A 24,842-nucleotide genomic window follows, 5' to 3' on the forward strand; every position below is an offset into this window, starting at 1 on the left:
ATTACACATCCTGTTTCTTAAACCTAAAACTAGCAGTCATCCCTTAAACTTAATCCTCCTAGTTTGTTCATAACTCAGATCACAAACTCTGCTTCCTTAATCCTAACCATTAAACTCCCAATCACTTCCTAAACCTAATCATAAAACCTGCTCCATTAACTTAAACCATCAGTTGTTTCCCTAAAAATCCTAAAATTCCCAGCTGTTCCCTAATCCTCATTACCTGCTTACTAACCCTAACCTTGAAACTTCTAGTAGCTCCCTAAATCTAAGCCCAAAACTCCCAATCATTTCCACTCTTTCCCCACAACTGTCACACATCATCCTTGGACATGACTTAACTCCCGATCAGCAGCTATATTTCCTCTCCATGGTTACTGCTCTAAACCTGCCTGAACTTGACTACAGGTTCAAGCATGAGCTTATAAAAATTGCCACACATACACACGCATACATACACACACACACACACACACACACACACACACACACACACAACAGGTACTCAGCTATGTGAATGTGATACGTGAGCAGCCAGGACTTGAGCATTTAAAGTAGACCCTGCTTAGACATTATTTTCTTTTCTTCTGTATATTTTCTAATTAGAACTTGACTGAAAAAATGCTAATGTGGACTATTTACTCTACGAGAGCAAAGAAACAATAAAAAAAAAACGTTTCTAAGGGATAATGTACTTTGATGTTCACTGCAGAAGGCAGAAAGGTCTAGACCATGAGATCAGCTGGAAATATTGCTTGGTTTTCCCGTTTACATTATTTTTTTGCCTCTTCTAATTGCAGTCCTACTGCCTTGTTTGCATCTCATACAAAGGCATGGACATAAACAGATAAATCCTGATGTATTTGGGAATAAGGGAATAAAAAGTTATTTTATATTTAGCAATTTTCCCTTTTCCTGAAGCTGCTCTTGATTTTGAGGATTCCACATGTAACTAATCATATCTCCTTAAACCAAACCCTGGATTACTTGCCATGAATGAAGAACCAGTACAAATACCACACTTGAGGATCTTTTCTACTTTTTATGGCCGTCTAAAAGAGTTTTGTGTACATGTGTGTCTGTGTTTGTGTGTGTGTGTGCATACATATACATATATATATAGTTTGTGTGGATATTACATCTTTGAAATCATTCTCAGGTTGTGTAAAATGCACTTCAGAGCATATAGAAAGTTATGGTCACTGTTGCACCAGTAACTCTAACTGCCTCTTTGTTGTATATAGTGCGTGTGTGCATCAATATAGTATCAAAGAGTGATGTGCAGAAACATTCATGAACATAGCATCAATTTCAGCTCATCAAAACTACAAAAAGTTGGGCAAAATGCAAAAACTAAAGCAATCAGAAAGGGAGAGTGAGCAATGATACCTTGTCTGAATAGTAGTTCTGTTATGGAAATGTTTTCTTGGTAAGGAAAAATGCAGCATTGGGATTAGAGGCCACAGCAGGAATTAAGTTTATCCCATGAGTAAGGAAAGAGATGGGAACAGCTCCTTGACGTTTGTTTTTGAAATCTTATTTGTAAATCCTGCAACAAAGATCACTATAATAAACACCAAAAGATATAAAAACCTAATAAAGAAAATATATGTGAGAGAGGAATGCTTACATTTATCAGTGCAATATAATACAAACAAGAAATTCATACTATCCAGAAAAGAAAAAGACTAAGAAATGCTTAGAGGAAAAGTGAAAAAACACATGCTGTAGGGTGTGGTAGTCCAGTAAAGATGTTTTGCACGTTGTGGATTGTATGTAGTGTAAAAGTAACAAGTCATTAACATTTTATTTATTTTTATTTATTTTACATTTGTTGATCGGGAATGTCTGACTGAGCCAAAGCTCTTTTTCAGCAGAGGCCCGGGGAGGAAAGCTCCAGTTTTTACAGCTTATATTATTATTGTATGCAATAGTACAGAAAGTAATGGTACATGTACAGATATTCAGCAGCAACAAATACTTAATCAACATTTTTACAGGTAATTCAGAAATACAAGTCATAAACAATAGAGAAAATTCAGACCATTTAGTAAAGGACTGTAGTGAGGATCCAAGTTAAACAGGGAAGTTTGGTATGCTGAGTGTATCAAGGAGGGTTGGAGCAATGGTAGATCCATTGTCCTTTAAAATATTCTTTTAAGGTTAGTTTAAATTGTTTGGGATGTGTGAGTGTTCGAATTTTGAGGGGGGAGTTTGTTCCACGCAATAGTGGGGTGGTAGCTGTATAGGCTGCACCCTGCTTTAGACTTGGGCTTATAGACACTTAAGTCTTGGGAGGAGCTACATAGGTTTCTTGGGGGAACATAATGGGAGATAACAGAGTATAAGGCTGGGCAATAAGAGGGCTGATAGAGAATAGAGTTTATGGTTTGGAGCTGAGAAAGGAGCAGGAGGTGAGGCAGTTCATGCACTTTAGAGAGAGACAGTGATGGGATTTGTAGGATTGTTGAGTAGCAAATCTAGCTATTTTACTGTAAGTAGACTCTAGTCTTGTGAGAAGAGAGCAGTTAAGGTTAGTGAGGATTTGTGAGCAGCAAGTTAAGCAGGGAGGAAGGTGAGCAAGAGCAGCTCTGGCTTCTTGTGTGAGAACATTTTTGTTTCTGTGTAATAAACCTAGTTTGTGGTGAGTTTTACTAATACAATTATTTATGTGAAGATCAAATTTTAATTGATCATCTATTGTTACACCAAGGAGTGTTGTACCATAAGGCTGCATACACAGCTTCACACAAGAAGCATTGCAGGTGTGGACCACTCTGTGGTCGCAGTACTAGCACATACAGTGCAAAAACATGCATTGTGATGGATAACTGCAAAAAGAATAGACCACTTAAATTCCAACCAGTTCAATGAGAGTTGTACAGTACATTGGTGTGTCTAACCCATATGTGAAATTTTCATGTATTATCTCGGCCCCATAGCCAATTATCTTGTTTCAACTTCTGATGTCTGCTTCTGTAATCACTGTTACAAAATATTTCTTCCATACTTAAATCTACCTTCTCATCAGCCATATTACTATAATTTTCCATGATCATGTATTGGAACAGCTGTATAACTGGTAGCCGTTCTATTACCCTGAATAGACAGATGTACCACTGGTAAAATAATGCAGTTATCTCCATACTTTTCAATTAAAAATTATCCTATAACTGCCATCCTGTGTTACTAACACCAGCAAGTGCAGAGTCGAGCAGAACTCTTGTCACCTGTGCATATACTCAGTATAGGTTAATAACAGAAAATTTTGATATTTACACTTAATCAGCCTTATAGTTTTCCTGCCTCTGGTTGCTACACTGTAGGACATGTTTTGCATTAAACATCATTTTGTGTATACTATGTTTTGCACTTCTGTGCCATAAACTGATATTCACTTTATGACATTAGTTGTTTTTGAGCAGACAGGGTGAAATCTAAGAAGATGGATGAAATAGCCAGTAAAGCTGATTACATTAAACTTCCTGGTGGCACACTGTAGAGTCTTTGAGGGCCTCATTTCTGGGCAAGAGCAACTCATAATCGTTTATGCCTTTTTGGATGGAACTGAAGTACAGGCATGATTAGTTTACATTATATTAATGAAGGGATTTCTTCTGATGGTTGTGCCATACTAAGGTGGTTAACAAATCTTGGTTTTGTCAACTGGTTTGTCATCTGCATTTCTGACACTGTAATGCCCATTGCAGCACAGTGTATCTAAATGCTATTTTACCCATTCCATAGTTTCACAATGTCTGCTATTACTGCTACATGAAGGAAATCAGTCTGACATGCTCTGCAGGTCACACATTTCTGAATTTTGGTGGATGATGTGGGACTGCATTTGCATGTCTACTGTATACCTACACTCTTACAGGTACACAGTACTGTATGCAGATTGTCCAGGGTGTTTGGACTTATTCATAAACTGTGTGTATGTAGTATGTGGTTTTAACCATGTTCAAGTCCCACACAGTTGCAGGTTGTGTATATGAATCCCTCCTACGGTGCAGAAAGGAAAGCAATGCTATGCATAAGGGAACCAGTCCAGAAACTGTGCTAGACAATCATTTTATAAACAAACATGAAAAAAAATCTTAACTCATACAAATCTAAAGTAGTTAAGAGACAAAGAAGTAACACTTCTGTTACTTAAAAAATGTGGGCTGGTGAAACCGGACAATTTAGCGGGACTATAAGTGATTCATGCCAAAATGCAGGTGGAATGAAGTAAGAAACAAGTAAGGAACGGGTGGCACAGTGGTGCAGTGGTTAGCATTGTCGCCTCACAGCAAGAGGTTCTCTGGTTCAATTCTTGGCTGAGCTGCCTTCTATGTGGAGTCTGCATGTCTTACCTGCATTTGTGTGGGTTTCCTCCCACATTCCAAACCCGTGTCTGGAGCATTTCTCCCTAGGCCTCTGCTGAAAATGGACTCTGTCCCAGTTGGACTTTCCCAGTAAACAAATGTTAAATAAATAAATAAGACAAAAGCAGATGAGTTTAAGCCAGACAGCAGAACACACAAACAGGGCTCCTTATTTTGTATTTCAAAACTTTGCAGGAGACAGTGAATTGCAAACGAATGAAATTAAATGGTCTACCTATAATGAACTAAAAATATGATAATGCAAAATGTATTTGAGATATTTCAATAATGTCCTCATTTTCATTCCCTTTCTTCCCATTTTTACATGGGGTCCAAGTGTCACATCAACAGTAATTAATGTGAACAAATCACCTAGAGCGAGAGTTTACACTGCAGAGTGGCTATCCCTGATATATGCTTATTAATGTTCATAAAGTCAGGCACTGAAACAATGTTACTTCTTTGCAGTAAACAGGGTCTACTGCAAACACTTGAATTCCAGGCACTTGATGACCTCAGTCACTCAAGCAGGGACTCAGGCATCTTGTAGCTCATGAGGGCTGAGCTTTGGGTTGGGAATGGGACATGACAGGGGCATAGATTAGTGTTTCTGGCAGCAACTGTGAGTGGGATTTAGATTTAGGGAGGATGATTTTAAGGTAAGGAAGTGAACTGGGACTTTAGGCTTAAAGAACAGGATGGCAGTTTCTGGCTTACATAGTGTGGAGTGCTTTAGGATCAGAAAGCAAGACAGGAGTTTTATGGTTTAAGAGTGACTGAGAAATTTAGGTATAGGGATGCAGAAGTTCTGTGTTAAGGGTTATAGACCAAGTGAGAATTTTAGGGTTAGAGGTAGTGCTTTGCAGTTTAGCGGGGTTGATTTGGGGGAGGCAAGGTAATTAGCTAGTATCATGCTAGTGGTAGTTTGGGCACTAATCATTTGAAGCAAGTGGTACCAAGCAGGTTGGCTGCAAGCTACTAACACATGAACACTTGTAGTGGACCCACAGAAACATGAACTTACACAAAAGAGTTTTGTGTGTAAGAGCTGAAAATATGTTAAGTGAAGTTCCACAAGAAATTTCAAAGGCAGTTTGTCAGAAACCAGCAACAAGCCTATTTAAATTTCAAAGTCAAGACATTTGCTGACAGTGAACTGCCATTCAAAGCAGTATACATATTTGAAAAGCAAAGCAAATTTTACAGCAGTCAAACTACAAGTAAAATACATATCTGCACATTATGACACTCCAGTACAGTGAATTTTAATGATGGGCTATAATTTTTCCTAGTGAAATTTTATACCTTTAAAAAAGATGAGAACTTCTGTCACATGACCTTCAATTAAGCTATTTTCGGTCAAATTGAATGGAGGCAATAGGGATACAGACTTTCAAATTATGCAACAAGGCTTAAAGAGGGATAGAAATATTATTTCATAGTCTTCATGAGCCTTCATAAGACACACTCTAAGGACTTAGGAGCTTACCAGAGCAAATGCTGAAGGGCTAGAGACAGGACAACATTTGCAACAATGCCATGATTGTTAAAGCTAAGGATGGGCCAAAATAATTGACTAGCAAGACAGAAAGCAAAGGACAAAATAATGCTTTTTTTGCAACAGTTAAAAAAAAAACAAAGATTAGCCCAACCCATATATCGCTGTAAACAGGATAGGAATATTATGGTTAGGGTTAGGGACTGGGTGGGGGTAACAGACTAAGCAGTGTTTTAGACAAAGAAACTCAGAGGATCTAGAAGCAGGTTGGTTTAAAGTGAATGGCCTTTAGTTTCTAAGACTTCCACTTGAAGAAAAGATTCTCATGGTGTGATGTCTGACAGAAACCCATGATAGGCATACAGTACCTGTAGAGACAAACTCATTAAAGCACCCCAAATTTTCAGCAGTATTGAGTTTCAAATGCTAAAATATTTTAAAAGGCTCTGAGTTGTTAGGATTTGAAATGAGTATTGCATAAACTCATAGAGCTGGAAGATCTGTGAACATAATATTTAAATGCTATTAAGAATAGATTAACAAAGGCAGAGATCAGAAAGTTGTCTGTGCAGTGCAAGCAATGCATAATCAAATGATCAAAACCAGAGAATCCACTACTGCCAAACCAGCCAAATACAGCAACACTGACAAAAGGCCCTAGACAAAAAAAAACATACAAAAACAATAAAAACATGAAGGTACCTCACAGCAGCTAAGATCCAGATTTGCATCTGCAATGTGGGGGTTTAGTGAAAGCCCCTGAAGCAAAGCCCTGCAAGAAAAAAAAGGAATAGTCACTTTGGTTCTGGTCTGTAGGGACCTTTCTGTTCATATCTGTAAAGTAATTAAATGATAAATAGCAATGTGGCTTTTGTTCCATTATTAGAATTGATTGAATTTTTTTTCTGTCTAATTTATATTTAATTATTAAGGATATTCAGAATATCTATGACCAAATCACTATGGTAATCATGCTGATTTAAGAATTCATACCAACCAAACATTGCTTTACAGTATAATTTCTATAACAGCTCTTTCAAAACAATGGTGTGTATCTTGCAAAGTTGTTTTGCAGCAGTGTGGACAGTACTTCGCAAGTGATTTGCACAGAAGGCACTAAAAGTACACATTCTCATAAAGTCATTTGGTTTTCTGATATTTCTTCTTATATGATTATTTTATTTCCTTACCAATATATGTACACCTGTAAAGCATCAAAAGGAAGTGGGAGTTCAAGGAGGTAGTGAGATACGCACCACTGGCCCAGTAATCAAGGAGCCTCAATCCTCACCACTGGGGATGTACATTGGGAGGATGACCTGTATACACACAGTATTTCTAGATGCAGCTCACTGCATCAAGTGCAATTTCCCTTAACAGCACACAGACACCACAGTCCAGGGCTGGTTTCTCACTTTCTCCAGATCCCCAATAAGACTCCCCACAGCTATAGAGTTGAGATCTCAGTTGAGGGCCAAGCCAAGACCTCCAACACTCACTCTGCTCAACTAGTGCTTTCTGTCCCTGCCCAAGTAGCTGACGCACACACTCCTGGAGATTTGTTTCGCACACACACACACACACACACACACACACACACACACACACACACACCTGGGAAAGGGGGGCACAGGTTTACTACCTATGCCCCATTCTACCCATGCTATGAGGTAGTTATGCCTGACACCAGCCACCTCTTTATCAGCTACTTTAAAGCCCTTAACAAAGTATGTCCAATCTTACTGTGTAATGTTACTATCAATACAAATGGTAGTTTGACCAAGAGCAAGGGTATTAGGAGTGGCCTACGCAGTTTCCCCAAATAAATATGCAAGTACTCTCAGAACTTAAATATGTCTCACAAAAATCAGCCACAATGAAATGCTTAAATATATTTAATAATAAATAATAAAAGAACAAGACAATAATAAATATATATGTACAGTCATATCAGAATTCAAAATCACAGGAAATATTTAAAACAACATTGCAGGACAATCTCAAATAAATAAAGAAAAATATCTAAACTAAGCTTTGCTATATTCCTGACTATATCTAAAAGAATTATACTGTACCCTAGTATACTTACTTCAGAGCAAGCAAGGCAGATGTGATGAGTGGATCTTGATGTTGCCAGGTCAAAGACAAATACAGAATACACCCTCTCTCTCTCTCTCTCAGAGAGTTCTTAATATCTCATATATTACTGCTAGGATAGCTTGCAGAATGACATCATTTCTTGTCATCTGACTCTATCCCAGGTAAAACCCCCACTGCTGAAAGTTATTAGTATTTAGCATCCACCTGTGAAAATACACAGACCTCAGATCTTTTGGTAAATGATGGAATTCGTAAAATAATTTACATTCCTCCACATTTAATGACAATACAGAAGACTTCTCTAGTAAAGACATCATGTCTTCTCCTGCAATGAAACTGAAGGATAATATCTTTTTTTATGGCCCATCCATAAAGTAATTTAATTTCACCAATTTTTCTGAAGTTTTGCAAGTTAACCTCCTGTGTTCCAGTTTCCCTGTTAAAATATATACATTTAAACAGCTACAATAATGTATATACAATTCTGTTCTTTTTTCAGTAGGGTACACTGTGGATGCATTACAAATATCACTTTGTAAAATACCTCTTCAGCACACGTCTGTACAAACCATCTTATATGACATACAGATCTAATACATCTGTAGTTCAAACATCTTATATGAATTGTGTTGATATTCACAAATGACATACAGTTATTTACAAAATTGCAGATAGCTGGTCTGGCTATATCTCCTTTTGTGACAGTGAGGTTCAGGAACAGGCAGCTTTGCTACCTCATTCAGTCTGGAACAGATGCATTTGTGCATGTAATGTAGACACATTTCCATAGATGGGGATGTGCCATAATCACAATGGCAGATCACAGGTAAAACTACAGCATCTGGGAGGTGGGGGAGTGAAGCTAACTGACAGTATATGCAGTGTTGTACATGAGGTCAGTAGCTCTGCAAAGTGAGGGCGTACCAAACAAATCCCCTGGTGTGCGGGATTAGCATATGTGACACTGCAGACTGCTCCTCACCACCTCTCCTGCCCAGCCCAGCACTGGTGGGGTCCCACACTTGGGTGATAATACAGGGGACAATTAGGCAAAAATGGTGTAGCCAGGCAGCTGATGGTCATCTGAGGGGCATGCAAATAGAGGAAAAATGGAATAGGGAATTATAAGTATTTGCACACTTGGTTAAGGTGTCCTTGAGTCTTTTGTGTGAAGTCGTAATGTCCCTCCTACATCGGTATGGATTTTGTTGTGTGCTCTGATTGACTTACTTTCAGATATTACATGAGCTGTTTTTTTTTGTTTGTTTTTTTCTAAGTTTTCAGTAATTTGGCTGCATGGACACACACTGGGCTTCATTGTTGGACTTCTAAAAGGTATGTCTGCCATGTAAAAAGGAAATGTGCAGGTGTGAGTATCTTGCAATGGTATGCATCCTGCTCAAGATGCAATCCTATGCCTTTATTGCCACTGTGTGTCAGGACAGGTACCAGTGCTAGAGCGCTACGATTTTCTCTGCCCATATGAAACCTTAATTTGGGCTAAGTGAGTAACTGACAACAAAAAGATAAATGAATGAACAAAAAAGAAATGTTAAGATAAAAATATCTTAATTATAAATTATGTTCATTATTGAATATTAACATTTTAAAATTATATGTCTAAAAAGGACAGATTACCATACTATTCGCATGTTTTTAATTCAAGTATGAATAAATAATTAAAAGACTGAGATATATTTAAAATACTAAGCATAAAATAATTAAGCAACATTACACAAACAGGTGCATACTAATGCACACAGATATCTGTAAAAGTGTCATTAAGACAAAAAATAGGCATTATTTAAATTTAAGCAAAGAATGTTAGTTTTATTATAATCCTTTAATGTGGGAATCAGTTAAAAAGCATGGATTAGAGACTTCCTAAACTGAGGGAGCTTGGCTTGTAGTGACCAAATCCCACCTCTAGCTGATCCAGGGATGCAGGCACATAGTACAAAACCATATGGGGGTGTAGAATGTGAACCCTCATGCCACAAGACCGAACCCCCACCACTTCTATAGTGACGTTATATTTTTTGTATCTGAGATTTGGGCTGCATGTGTAATTGCAGCATTGTCTAGTGCACTCAAATATATTCTTATTCTTCACATTTTCTCGTCATCATTATCCAATGTGCTCTGCTCCACAATGCAGCAATGCAGACTCCATTGTCTGAAAGCTTTCTGCCTGGTTCTTCACCACTGATTGTAATAACTGGACATTTAAATAGCTGGCCAGGCTTTTATATTTTGATAGTATCATCATTATTCTTTTCATATATTTTTTCACTTAGAAAGATTCTCTTATCAAATTATGTATAAACTGTACATATTAATAAATTCTTGGCAGTTTGAAGAAGCAGTATTTATGCTGAATCTCTGTCTGAGACAACTGAATCTACTGTTCTGACATTTTCTGGAAATAAAGTTCAGAATGTAAAGCTTAAAAAAGTGAACTTTTCACTCATTCCTTTACAATGGTTGCAGACTTTTATCTGCATATGATTTTTTTCTAATCTCCAAACATGATAACATGTCATGCAAACTAGTGAACACAGGCACATTTGTAAAACAGTAAAATACTTATAAAAATGGATCCTAATGAGCAAACAATGCAGGAAATAAAAAAGGTATGGATAACTGCTTCCATAAATGCAGATTTACTAAATGAATACAAGTAGAGAATGCACTAAATAAATCAGTCTGAAGAAGTTCCTTATCTTATGGTTGAACCAAAGTACTTACCCTGTTATTTAGTTTATTATCGTGTTGTATTCCTTTAATAAACTCATATTACTGGAAGTGTTTTGAGACATTTCACAACATATCACTATCTTAATTGCTGTTTATACATGTTATCAGCTTTTCCATTTACATCAGCTATTCCCCCACATGAAAAGTTAAAATGAAAAAGGTGTGTTACCATTGTGCGCCATAAGTCAACATTTTTGCCCAAGTCATCTTAAATGCTTCCTCATAATCCAAGGGATCCACTAGCTTAACCAAAACATACCCATGTACATGCATGGGTTTAATATAAAAATGAGAAGCAAACAATTGTGAAGACTTACTTCAGTGCATCAACCGGCAACTTAATTCCTGAGAGATTGATGTAGTTCAGGGAGAATGCGCTACTGAAAAACTGTTTGAAAGATGGCAGGATGTCCTTCACTTTTCTGCAAAATAAAGAAAGATATTTATACTAACAAATAATATATCTCAATGTCAAGAATAACTGAAAACATACATGAGGTATTCATCATAAAAGAGTGCATACTTATAAAACTGCCCCAATGATACAATATAATACTACCTGGTCAGCCATCTATGCACCAGCCAAGTTTATCTTACCATTGGCTAGGTTATTCTTACAGTCGTGTTACCATGTTTTAATTTATACCATAGCTGTGCAATTAAGGGCTTTGTTACTGAGCAGAAATTAATGATATCTTTTATCTTTCTGTCTTACATACTGTGAATAGGCAGAAAATAGGCACTGATTCACCACACTACTTCATGTTATGTATGTTCCATGTCTCATCAACACTCACTTCCTCTAGGACATACAGTCAGTTAATTCTAAGACACAAAGACAATAAACTTGGATATTCCTATACCATGTTGTGGAATGTTCTGATGGGTGTTTTTTCACTGAAAATTTTAGACTGAATTTCATTTTTCTGCAGTTAGTTGGATTGCTTGGGACAGCAGTTTACTTTCAGTGGGAGTTGGTATAAACAATTTAGGGGTATGTGCAGGGGTGGGGCTTTGCGTTTTTTGAGCTATAGGTATTGATCCTTAAAATGTGATAAACTTCATCATTTGTTCCCAAGACTGTCAGTTAAACATAGGGGAAGCCATTAAAACAGTATAAAAACAGTTGATACACAGCAGACAGAAAGGTAAAATGCTACATAAAATAAACTTGGTTTGAAGAAAATTAAGCACCTCATTGAGGAGCTTTTGTACACTCAGGACATGATAGACATTGAAGAAAAACTAATAAAAAAGAAAGCACATATTTGTCAAAGCCAAACATTAACTGCCTTGGTGATAAACTCAAACAATAATAACAGTAAGACAGAGAGAGAAAGGCAACAAAAGTGGACAATTGTCAAACAGCATACATCATATAAACTAAGATGAGTTTGCAAGACAACATTTTTATGCAAGCAAGTGATATACATGCCTTCAATGTGTGCATATGGTGGAAGACAATCTTGTCAACAAAGAAAGGAAAATACATCTCCACAGTATGCCCCATCACAAGGAGGTATGAAGGGCTGACCAACACCCAGGTGACCTACATGCAATTAGCAGCTCATTTACTGAAAAGGCTGGACTGAGGTAGATGGTACAGGAAGTAGATCCTATCTGATTAATCTGACAAAGTTCTTTGAGAGCATGATACAGTCTGGTGACACTAGGCATGCTGACCATACAGCATACCTTGACCTTGCCAAGACATTTGTTACTATAAATCTCATGCCAACATAATAATCTTCAGAGGCATGAAATTGACAAGTGAAGCTCTCTAGGCATCTGCCTTAGGATCTGTGCATGGGATGTACATTCAACATCTACTTTTCTGATCTAAAAATCACAAACAAGTATATCTGGTTAACCATGTTTGTGGGTGATTGTAAAATGGGTGTCAATCTCAGATCCTCCTCCAACACACAGGCATTCCAACGTGACCTTACATTTGATAATAACTAAAAACAAGACTCAAATGAAACACCAAAATATGAAATACTGCCACATTTGGTTAACACCCCCTCCATCCAGCTCACCTGGTTCAAGACTACAGAGAGCACCCCTGCAATACCAGACTACAGCTCTTACCACACTTTTCGGCCACCAAACCAAGACCAAAACACTAAAGGTGGTGGAGTGTCCATATTCACCCAGGATATTCATACCTCCAGGCTAGTTGCCCAACACAATGCATCTGAAATTCTCCAGGTGCCACTAACACTAGATAAGACTGCAATCCAAATTGTAGCTTGCTACAGATTCCCCACCATGCCCCAAGATTCTCACTACACCTTTCTAAACATACTGGAAAATATTAAGATACAACCAAACACCCTAATACTGGGTGATTTCAACTACCCTGCCATTAACTGGGAAAACTACTCGGGTACCAACACCTTTTCCCAACGGTTCGTGGAATTCATAAATTCCAATGCCCTGGATCAACTAATCCATTGTCCCAACATGGGCTCCAATACCCTAGACTGGTCATTACCAACATGGGAGATAGATGCTACACACCAGTGGTCACCCCCTCATTAGTCAGGTCTGATCATAAGCAAATCACCCTTGACATCCACATCCCACCCCCCAGTAAGGAAACTTTTGTAAAAAACTTCTCCAAAGCCAACCTCATGCTACTTAAGTCAGAAGTGACAAACTTCATGGCACCCATGCAGACGGGAGCTGAAAGTTCGACTGCTGAATCCTACATTAAGGCACTGTATGAGCACATCCACTCGTGCATGAATCATGCCATTCCATATAGAACCAAGATGCTCTCCTCCAAAAAAAGAAAGCCAATCTGGTGGTCCCCTGCCATAAACAAACTGTGGTAGCATTGTCGCCTCACAGTTAGACGTTGCCCGTTCAATTCTCAGTTAGACCGTCTTCTGTGTGGCGACATGTGTGAATGGGCATTCCTTCATTGAAGGTTGTGCGTTAGGCCCGGCAAGCCAGCACGTAAAAATCTACTGCCAATCATTAGCGTACCGGAGTTTCGCTGTGGCGACCCCTAACCGGGAAAAGCCGGAAGACACAAACAAACACAGAAGGAAGGAACTATTGTAGAAAAGAGGAAAATCCCAGGATGCAAAAAACTCCCTTACCAGCCTCAGTAAGAAGCTGAGATCCCTCATAAAATCCTCCAAAGCTAGTTACGAAAATAAAATTGCCAAAGATTCCAAAGACAACAACAAGGCATTCTATAGTTATGTCAAGAATCTAAATGGCAATGCTCAGATCTGATCTGAGCTACAACAGAATGGCATTAAATATACTGATCCCAAGGATATTGCCAATATCCTGGCAGATCAATTTAGTGCCAACTTCACCCCCCTCTCACCCCCTGGAATGGAACGCACTATCATGGAACTTATAAACAAAGACATTGGCAACCTTGAAACACTGGACCCCACTCAGTTTAGGTTCGTGAAGGGCCGATCTTTATGCAGATTGTCCAGGGTGTTTGGACTTATTCATAAACTGTGTGTATGTAGGATGTGGTTTTAACCATGTTCAAGTCCCACACAGTTGCAAGTTGTGTACATGAATCCCTCCTATGGTGCAGAAAGCCAATCTAACTCTCTGAAGTAATAAAACAATATGTAGCCTCAGGCAAACATACAACACTGTCTCCTGAGAGAATCACTTCCCCTCCTGATTACTCACACAAGGAATCCAGTGCTGGTAGGTGCATGGAAGTAAGAGAGGAATCCAATGCTGGAATCTGAAATTCTCCAGGTGCCACTAACACTAGGTAAGACTGCAAACAATCCCCCACTCTGGAATCATAGATAAACTTACTAAGCTGGGCATAAATCCCTACTTCACACGATGGGTTGCCAACTGGCTTACTGACAGAACCCAGACTGTAAAAGAAGCCAACTCCAAATCCAGCTCCAGACAAGTGAAGTACCTCAGGGTTCAGTCCTGGGACCGCTCTTGTTTGGTATCTACTTCTCTGAAGTACAGGTCAACACTAAGGGACTCTGGCTAACAAAATTTGCAGGTGACTGCAAACTGGGAGCCATTATTGAAACCCCAAATTATGTGGATATTCTACAACAGGGCCTTTCAGAAACAGATGCTTGGTGCCACAGCCATGGGCTCAAGCTTAATGCCAAGAAATGTATAGTTATCCCCTTTGGGAAAAAACATGTACCCATGAATTACCACATAGGTGGCAGTACACTAAACAATGAAAGTGTGATGAGAGACTTAGGGACACAGGTCGACAGTGGTCTCACCTTCGATAACCACATTACCGCAACAGTCAGGAAATCCTTCTATGGGGCACACCTCATCACTAAGCGCTTTTCATCCAGAAAAAAGGAGGTCATTGTCCCACTGTACTTATCCCTCATTAGACCCATTATAGAGTACAAAGCCCCATTTGGTATGTACCTCACAAGACATCTGCAACAGCTGAAAAGGCTGCAGAAATACCTCACTAAAAGAATCACAGGCCTAAAGCAGATGCCATATGCTGACTGTCTAAAAAAACTCCAGCTAAACACTGTGGCATACTGTCTACTCAGAGGCGATCTCTGCTTAACATACAAGGCCATGTCAAACCCTGAGCTGTTGGACATGCTCCACTTAAAGAAATCCCAATCCCTCAGAGCCACACGCTCCAGGTATCTAAACCTTGTCATCACAATGAACAAAACATGCTGGAGAGACAGGTTCCTGACCCAGAGACTCTCCATACTCTGGAATAGACTGTGCCCATACATTTCAAGCAGAGTGCCTCCTTGGCCCTCTTCAAAAGGAACCTTGACGATTGGATGGGAGATAGGAAATTCACCCCGGGGATCAAGTCAGTCGCCCTGCTAGACATAGGTCCAGGGAAGTAAATATTGTGGGAAGAAATATCCGGGGAATTGTTTGGCTAGGTTTGTATAGGCCCTACGGCCGATAGCCTAGTACCAACCTATGAACAGTGTAGACAACACTCCACTTTAAAATGAGAATGTAGTAAGAGATTGTGGAATGTGAGTGGATATTTCTCTCTTGTTTGACCATCACGTTGCAGAGGTGTATAGAAAAGTCCTTTTGCCATGTCAGTGCATTGTAAAAGGCATATATTTAAGATTAGAGAAGTCCTTACTCCTTAGTAGTCTACACAGAATAGACCTATCATATAATACAATGTCCTCTTTGGGATGTAACTTGGACACAGCAAGTTGCTGGGAATGCCACAGAGGTTCCTAACTAAAAAGATCAGTGCTTAAAAAATTGACCTACTAAGAGAGAAAGAGATTGGAAGCTCCAACCCTGCCTTCAGCGTCCCACAAACTCCTTAGGGGTGATATGTGCATCTCACTTATCAGGCCATAAGGGATAAAGTTGTTCAAAACCTCTTGTACCTTCATAAATCAAACTGTTCAATAAATACTAGGAGGACCAGACACCTAAATCTACTTAAACAAATTAACAAGATAAGGTGGAGAGATATATTTGTCATAGAGACCTTACCCTTTCTCTGGAACAAACTGCAGCTCTCTTCAAATTAAGCAGTATCACTATCTTAATTCAAACAGGTGCTAGATCATCAGATAGGCAAACACAAATTCTCTCCTGGTATGACTGGCTTGTCTTTCATTGAAAAGGGAGTTACGGTCTAGGGTAGGTGTTGACAAGGTGTTAATGGCCTCCTGGCCCAGTTGCCTTGTATCTTCTGTGATTCAATGACAATACTAGCTCTTCAATTCTGGTGAAATTCAAATGGCTTCACCAGACACATTAGAAATTTTACGTGGAAGTAACCTCACAGGTTCACACTGTAGTCAGTGCAACAATACATCATGGGGAAAAAAACGTAAGTGGTAACAGTTATATCAAGATGGTAAGTTGACAATTGTAAGGGGTTAGAACAGTCTGCAAGTGAGCAAATAATGGGCCTGATCACTACCATCCTATTTTCACTTCTCAAGCAGAACAAAATGGCTGATTAGGTTTTCCAGATATACAGAAAAATAGAGAACGGTACTCTCATCCTGTCTGGTAATACCCTTTCACTTGCTACTAGGAACAAATGGGTTTTAGAGAGCAGGAAGAAAAGCTGGTGGGTGAATCCCACAGAGGTACAGGAGGGGAAAATGACATCTCTGTGTCATCCTTTATCATTATTTTCCACTTTTACTGGTATTTAAAACCAAGAGTCATAACTTAAATCAGTTGGAAAAGAAACATATAACATCATTTTTTCAGATATGATATTACTACCACCCTGCTCCTTAGTACCAATGTGAAGTACATATTTTTGGTAAAAGGTTCTCTTCTCTTTCTTCCATACCATATTGAGTAAAAAATATTGAAATCTTCTATCTGTGAAACAACAAGTACCTGAAATATACAGTACAACAGTTTTGTTCTGCTTTTACTCAGTATAACACTTGTGTTGTAGTACATAACATTAGCATCTGTGCTTAACACATTCTTACTCATATAAAATAACTCTTAAGGTCATAATATTTTTTACCATATATTGAAATGCTTGGTGAGGCAGAATAAACATGACTAAGTCAAATTAACTACCAACTTTCAAAACATTATGAGTCTTCAGTTCCTTACAGCAACTCTACATGCCTTGCCAGTCAGAAAATTTCTGCATAGACACTCCGTCTCATACACACATACTTACATGTACATATACATACACATGCATAGGTATACAAGACTAGTGGATTAGTGTTGTTTTAATGTTAAAATGTTAAGTATGTTACATGTCTTATGCTCTGTAATGACGCTACTGCTTTGAAATATCCAGAAATGCTAAGTATAGTTACAAATGTCATTGTATCTAGGAAGTGGCTGAGGAGACTCCAAGAATCAGCCATCATACACAGATTGAAAATGAATAAATAAATGGACTAATAAGTAATCCAGCAAGAAAATAAACAAACATTTTTAAAGAAACCATCAGTTGTTTATTGTGTTGATGTGGACCCATAGAGTGGGAGGGCTTTAATCTCTACACCATCCTTAACCAGATATAATAATCACCAAAGTTACTCCAACAAATTGGTAAGGGAACAGCAAAGTCCTTGTAATGGAAGATGAGTTTCTCATTAAAATGGTCTGTCATCAGAACAACTGCATTACTGAAAGTTTGTCTGTGTATGTGCATGTATATGTATAGATATACATCTATACATATATATCTATATATCTATATGGGTCTGGTTCATTTCGCCGAAAGCACATTTCCCCGAAATGTATGTCAGCAAGACCAAATCGCTGAAAGCACAAATCACTGAAAACTCATTTCGCCAAATTTCATTTCACCAAAAATAGTTGTGGCAGTGTATATGCCCTTTTCCCCACTGTCATTGGGGCATGTGGGGGGTGTAGCCCCCTACCTAGCTTGAATTATACTATGCAGTTTCTGTTAAGAGGGCAAGTAAGTACTTTTTAATCAAACTAGGTGGGGGGGCTACACCCCCCAATGAGGGGGGGCTCCGCTACCCACACCCCCTCAACTATATATTCTAACTCCAGGATCGCACTACAGTGAGGAAAGGGCATATACACTGTCACTACTATTTTCAGTGAAATGAAATTCAGCAAAATGATTTTTCGGCGATTTGCTCTTGGTTTAATGAAATTCAGCGAAATGTGCTTTCGACTAAATGTACCAGATATACATATATATATATATATATATATATATATATATATATATATATATATATATATATATATATATATATCATGTTTAAAGTCTTGAAATATTATAAGCTTGAAAATTACAAGATTGAGCCCAGATGCTCAAATCTTGTAAGCTCAAACTGGCAAAAAGAGATGGAACGGTGTTTATTTTTGCTGTAATTTGAATTGTCATGGGTCACACATTGGAGATTGGGGAACTGATCCTTATCCCACTGAGGTGTGATCTCAGAGTTGGAATATATGTAGTGGGGGTCTGGGGGAGCCCTAGATTGCCTGCCTTCCTGCAAAAACTATTGTTTTATGTACTTTTTAAGCTTACAAGATTTGAACACTTGGGCTCAGTCTTGTAAGTATCAACCTTGTATTATTTATCTGTATAGGTCTACTTTAAAGCAATGAAACACCCCAATATCAATGTGGTTGACATATATTAAAAGTAGTAGAAAAATGTTGACAGTGTAATAAAGCACTTGCTCTGACAAATAATCATGGAGCATGCAAATTTAAACCTTTTTTAGGTTCTATATTATGACGTTGAAACGCATTTACACGAATCGATGAATACTTCCAGGACAAAGATGTGTTTGACCAACTACACATTGTTGCCCTTTTCTCTGCTGTACTGCGAACTCGGAGTTGGTATATTTAGTTGGGAGGGTGTTGGTGTTCTACTTGGGATTGTGGGGGATGTTTTTTTTGCACTGTAAGTATTCATCGATTCGCGTAAGTACATTTCAATGAATACAGTTTGATGTTTAGGCGTTCGATATTACAATGTTTCAACGTTGTAATATAGATGCCTTTTTTATGGGGGGGGGCAAGCAGCCCACACCCCTAGCTACTACTTTATTCTAATTTTGAGATTACACAATACTGGGGAAAGGGGATATTTTGGGACCCTGGTGCCACAGTGATCTCTCTCAACCATGCTAACAAAACAGTTGTTGACATTAATAATACATATGAGGAGAGAGATGTTTGTGTGTACTGTGTAAATGATGACTTTTATTAAAATTTTATTTAGTATTATGTTTCAGTCTGAAGATGTCAAATGATTGGACAAAAACACTATTTCATGGATATCAGTGTTAAATGTAACTACAGAAGCTTAGGTGGCAACGTTTTTTACACACACACACACACACACACATATAAATATGTACACACATAATTGAGTGTGCATATTTGCAAATTTTACAAAAAGCTATGCCAACACCAAAACCATAGTAACTTAGCCTGCCAACACTGCAATAATGAATGGTTGGCTGCATAAAAAGTCAACTTTACAAAAGTAGATAAAAGGAAAATAATTCTTAAACCCCACTGTGCACTAGTCTTACACTAAGTCCAGTTTTCCAAAATTAAATCTTCAAAAAACAGGGAATGTGTTCCCTTGTGGCGATAAATACACACACACACACACACACACACACACACACACACACACACACACACACACACACACACACACACACACACACACACACACAGTAGGGACCTGTATTCCATAAACTCATTCCAGAACCCTCCAGTCAGTTCACCTTCCAGTCCAGCAGCTTGGCTAGATTTAACCAAGAGCTGCCCTCCACCCCATTTTAGCATTCATGTTTCCCTTCAGAAATCTAATAGCTCATAGATGTTAGGTTCTAAAAACTGGATTCATACTGAATAATGTAGCAGCCATATATGCAAAATGTGTAACATGTATACAAAGACTATCAGGTAAACATCGATGGCACCTTAAGTTATAGAATGCAGTATAGTGTTAAGGGGAATATCTCAAAGCTGACAAACATGAGTCTCATAATGGATGTAGAATAACGTCACTAAAAACTGGATATATTTCAAAATATTCTGTGTGAGTCAAGAAAAAAGCATTAAAGACCTCCTGTTACTCACAGATTTAGATTGCCAGATGTGATTCTGTTGCATCACAAAGTATCACTGCTTTATTTCTTTCAAATTCATAAGTGCAATTAGAATAAATATAAGGCATTGATGCAGTCTGTTAATTAGTACTGTTTTTCATGTCAGATAACTGTTGCATCTTTGCAAAAAATGTTGAAGTGAAATATTTTATTTGCAGTGCACCCACCCTGAAAAAGTAATGTGAAACACTGATAACCAGCACTGAAAGATATAGGTTGGCATAATGGTTAAGGTGCTTAGCTTACAGATATAAGGTGTAAGGTTTGATTCTCGAAAGGGATAATTGGCTAGGCTTAAAATGGCTCACAAGACCAGTTAGCCTGGTAGTAATCTATGAATATATATATATATATATATATATATATATATATATATATATATATATATATATGGATCTACTTTAACTGAACAAAAGTACAATCTACCGAAAACTACTTACCCGAGCTGAATCCATCGAAACACCTCTTCAACGAATGAATGAATAGACTGCCGAATTCCTTTCACAGGGAAAGGAACCACTTGACCACCATGGTGAGCTATGCCCTCTCTTCTGTGTAGTGCAATCTCAGAATTGGTATATTTAAATAGGAGGTGTGTGGAGGCATGGGGGGCTTACTTTTCCTCCGTTCATCTGTTTTTCATGGTTGTCAAGTGGTTCACTTCCCTTTGAAAGGAACTCACCAGTCCGTTCGTTCATTGAAGAGGTGTTCCAGTGGATTCAACTTGGGTAAGTTGCAGAGGGACATCTGCAAGACCTCTGACTCTAAGTGTATAATTCTCATAGTTGGTACAGTAGCTTATTGATAACATCTGTGAATCACAGCTTCGGTATTCAAGGATCTATCCTGCCTTGCAGTAACTTTCTGTGTGAAAGTTTTGTTTGCCACTAAAGATCAGCTACAAACTGCTAATGATCAGAGTTAATTTCCCTAATTTCCAGATGAAATTATGACTAAATAAATTAAAGACAGTATTCCTGGGCTATTCTTAAAAAGTGACAGTTGTGCCAGGTGGGCTTATCCAGTTAAAAATGAAAGAAATATTCTACACACCTGCATACAGGGTGCCTTGTTGATACTCTGAGAACTATGACTGCAGATCCTAGAAAAGTAGGACTTGACATCCAGTCAGGTAGAATATTTATTGAGTTTAGGGCTGTAATAACTTGGAAGTACTGGAATCTCAAAGTGTGCGTATGTGTGTATGTCTTGGATGATGCGGAAATACAACCACGCCTAATTGATGTGGAGGGGAATACAAATGCTTTAAATGTATTACACTGAGTTTTGACATTCACATTATATTTACTAAAGTTACACTTCATTTTTCAGAGTTGCTGGACATGCTTTTATTGACATTGGACTTCTGTTAAGGATTGCTGCAGGCAAGCAGTTTTAAGTACCTTAATCTGCTAAATATAATGTACAGATTATGAAATTATACCCCAGGACACATTATCCAGTCATTGAATCACAGACAAACAGTGGTGAACACCTCCATAGTTGCAAGAAAAATATTTCTAACTTTAAGTGCTGATATTTATAAATACTTAAGAAATGATTACTGCTAAAATTGGATGAGTTATCTCCAGCAGTATATAAGAGTACTTCAAAAGCTGAAAATAAAATCGTGCATTGGCAACATAAAATAGACTTTAATAACTAGTTTGAAGTCCTGCTTCAATGACAAATTAGAAAGCTAGAATTATTACCAAGAGGTAAATGCAAATGGGAGAAAGTGTCACATTCTCAGCTCACCAATTTGCAGAAGGGAACAGTCACTGCTTTGCCACTTCTATGATCATTCATTCAGTACCAGTGGTAATTTTTTCGTACAATTAAATTCTGTATAATCTATTTTCAAATTTAATTAGAAGCATGTGCACTTGAATACTTTCAGGGATGCAATTTCCATAAGAACAGTCTTTGCCATTTTGACTGTTCAGCTATTATAATGTGTTACACTTTGCTATTTGCTGAATATTTAATTTCCTGTACAACTTAGTGTGCTCTTTGATTGTCACAAATATTTCTTTTCAAAATACACCTTGCTCATTTACTGAACTCCTTCCCTTTAATACTACTTGTTGCATACATTAATGGAATACTTTCAGTATCTGTATTCATGAAATATATATGCAGGCACTCTGTTGTAAACAAGATAAAAGGAAGGATGAGACAAATGGGGGTCAAACACTTCTCTTTAAAATGCATTTCTAACCATTACAGTTAGTAAATCCAGCTATCTTCTTCTCTTATTCTACATACTTGAGCAAGTGTACAGCAAGAGACAGAGAGAGACAGAGAGAGAGAGAGAGAGACTGAGGCAGAGAGAATAGCCAGGTTATGATCTAGGGTGCAGATACACACACACACACACACACACACACACACACACATATATATATATATATATATATATATATATATATAATATTTCCAACTACCTTAAAATATTATACATTCTTAAGATAATCACACACACACACACACACACACACACACACACACACAAAATGCCAAAAGACAAGCATTATTGAAAATCTCCTCCAACTCCAAAAGTCTGTATTTGAAAACTGCCATTTCTTTGGCACCTTTCATCCTGTGGAATCACAGGACCAATCAGTACTGACAGGTGACATACATTCCCACAAAGGAGGTTCAGGAAAGGTTTTTAGAGTAAAACGATTTTTCTGGCTACATTGATGTTCTGAGACTGTATCTAGCCAACAGCCAAGTAGTCCAATACTACTGATATGGTCTGGCATGAGCTGAGATGCCTTATAGTGAAAAAAAATATACTGTCTTTTCAACAGATTGCTTTGTAGTACATGGCTGTAGTTATTCTCCAAAAAAGGGAAAAAAAACTTGTTAAGCACCATTCTGACATGAGAAATGTGGTTAAAGTAACCATTTGAAATGTAGATACTCACTAGAATGAGTTCTGAAACACAAGAGAGGGCAAGATTTAATAAAGCCTACAGTAAGTGCACACTGTTCTGAGTGAACATACAATACAAGCATAACTCACACCTTCTTCCTCCTAATTTTAATTTTCCTACTGATTTTCTTGCAGCTTTAAATACAGACAGGGATTCATAAAGGTTACCACAAAGTGTAGACTACATGTACACTTGGTGTAATCTTTCTGAGTGACTAGAATGCACAAAAAATATGATTAGAATTTTAGTGAATACATATCGTGTACACTTACTGTACATTTTGTGTAGGCTTTATTGAATCTGGCCCAGAGAGTCAATGGCCGAAAGATCAGACTTGGATATGCCAAGTCCAAGATGCCTTTTCTTGCAATATTCCCTTTTCTCTGAGGTACTGAGATGTCAGAGTTGGTATATACAAGTCTGGGGGAGTTGGGGGCTGCCCCCCACATCGAGGTAGTGTGGCTTGTCCCCCACACACACACAAAGAAATTTTAAGGAGAAGAACAATTTTTGATCTTTTTTTCAGCTTTTCAGCACTCAACATTTTGAGTGCTAACATCTCAATAGGGAACTGGTGATTAATAACCTTTTGTTGAGCACCCTTAAGCACTGGTAAGATTGATTCTCATTATATAGCATATTAGTAGCCAGTGCTACCTTGCAAAGAGCAGCCAAAGAAGGTAAAACAGCTTTAAAAGCTCTTAGATGCACAGCTTTGCCACACCAATAAACAAAATATGTGGGAGAATGAAGTGTGGTAACAGTAATGAAAGGCATTCATTCCTCATAGGGGCACTTCACTTCTGCCTGTTGACTATTTTGGCAGTGCCAAGTGTTTTACCATCCTTCTACAGCTTTGAAACTCAGTAAAACACTTCCTACTACTTCCAAACACAATAAAGAACTGTGATCAAGTCTCAGAGATCATAAGCCTAGTTATCCACAGCTTTGATCCTAAGGTGAATTTCTTGGCATTTGTGACTTTTACATATATAGTAATTTTTTTATTACAGGAGATCTGATCATAATCCTCAGTACTGTGCTCTGATGTGTGTCTCAAATAATATTTCTTTACATTTCTGTTAAACCTCCACACAAATTTCCAGTCATGGCTTGAGATTTATCTTTTATACACGTCATCAAAATATGCCCAAATGTTTGCCTAGCCTATTTGTTTATGGATGATCCATATTATGAATAACAACTCTTAAACTCATATTATCTCACAATAATACTCATCTTTTTTTCTACTATTTGCTATATATACCTTCTTCTTCAAGTTAACCTTTCATTAAAGGCAGGACATGAATTTAGAAAATGTTATAATAAGCTACATGGGTAATACAATCTTCCACAAAAAGATAAACTTCAGCTTTTCTGTATCATAGATTAAGAAGTCAGTAGATGAAGTATTCACCATATTATGAGCTATGAATTTAATTTGTGACAAATTCACATAAAACCTGTAAAATATTATTATTGTATATCTGGCCATTTACTTATACCTTACTTTTAATGTGGTATATGCACTTAGCAATGCTTGCTAATGTTATCTCAGTATACATGACTG

The 24,842-nt window shown here is 37.8% G+C and overlaps 1 protein-coding gene across 1 annotated transcript in view; it reads right to left on the reverse strand.

Moving 5' to 3' along the window:
- The window catches only part of CARMIL3 (capping protein regulator and myosin 1 linker 3), a 3,552,770-nt gene that overhangs the window by 747,643 nt on the left and 2,780,285 nt on the right, over window positions 1-24,842 (reverse strand). The window contains exons 16-17 of the mRNA XM_044058175.1: window positions 11,043-11,147; window positions 6,571-6,640 (exon numbers count right to left, since the gene is read on the reverse strand). Of these exons, the coding sequence (XP_043914110.1) occupies window positions 6,571-6,640; window positions 11,043-11,147 (175 nt within the window). The remainder of the gene's footprint in view (window positions 1-6,570; window positions 6,641-11,042; window positions 11,148-24,842) is intronic.

The sequence above is a fragment of the Protopterus annectens genome, chromosome 16.part0, assembly GCF_019279795.1.
Source record: "Protopterus annectens isolate FY-2018-M chromosome 16.part0, PAN1.0, whole genome shotgun sequence".
Taxonomy (NCBI): Eukaryota; Metazoa; Chordata; order Ceratodontiformes; family Protopteridae; genus Protopterus; species Protopterus annectens.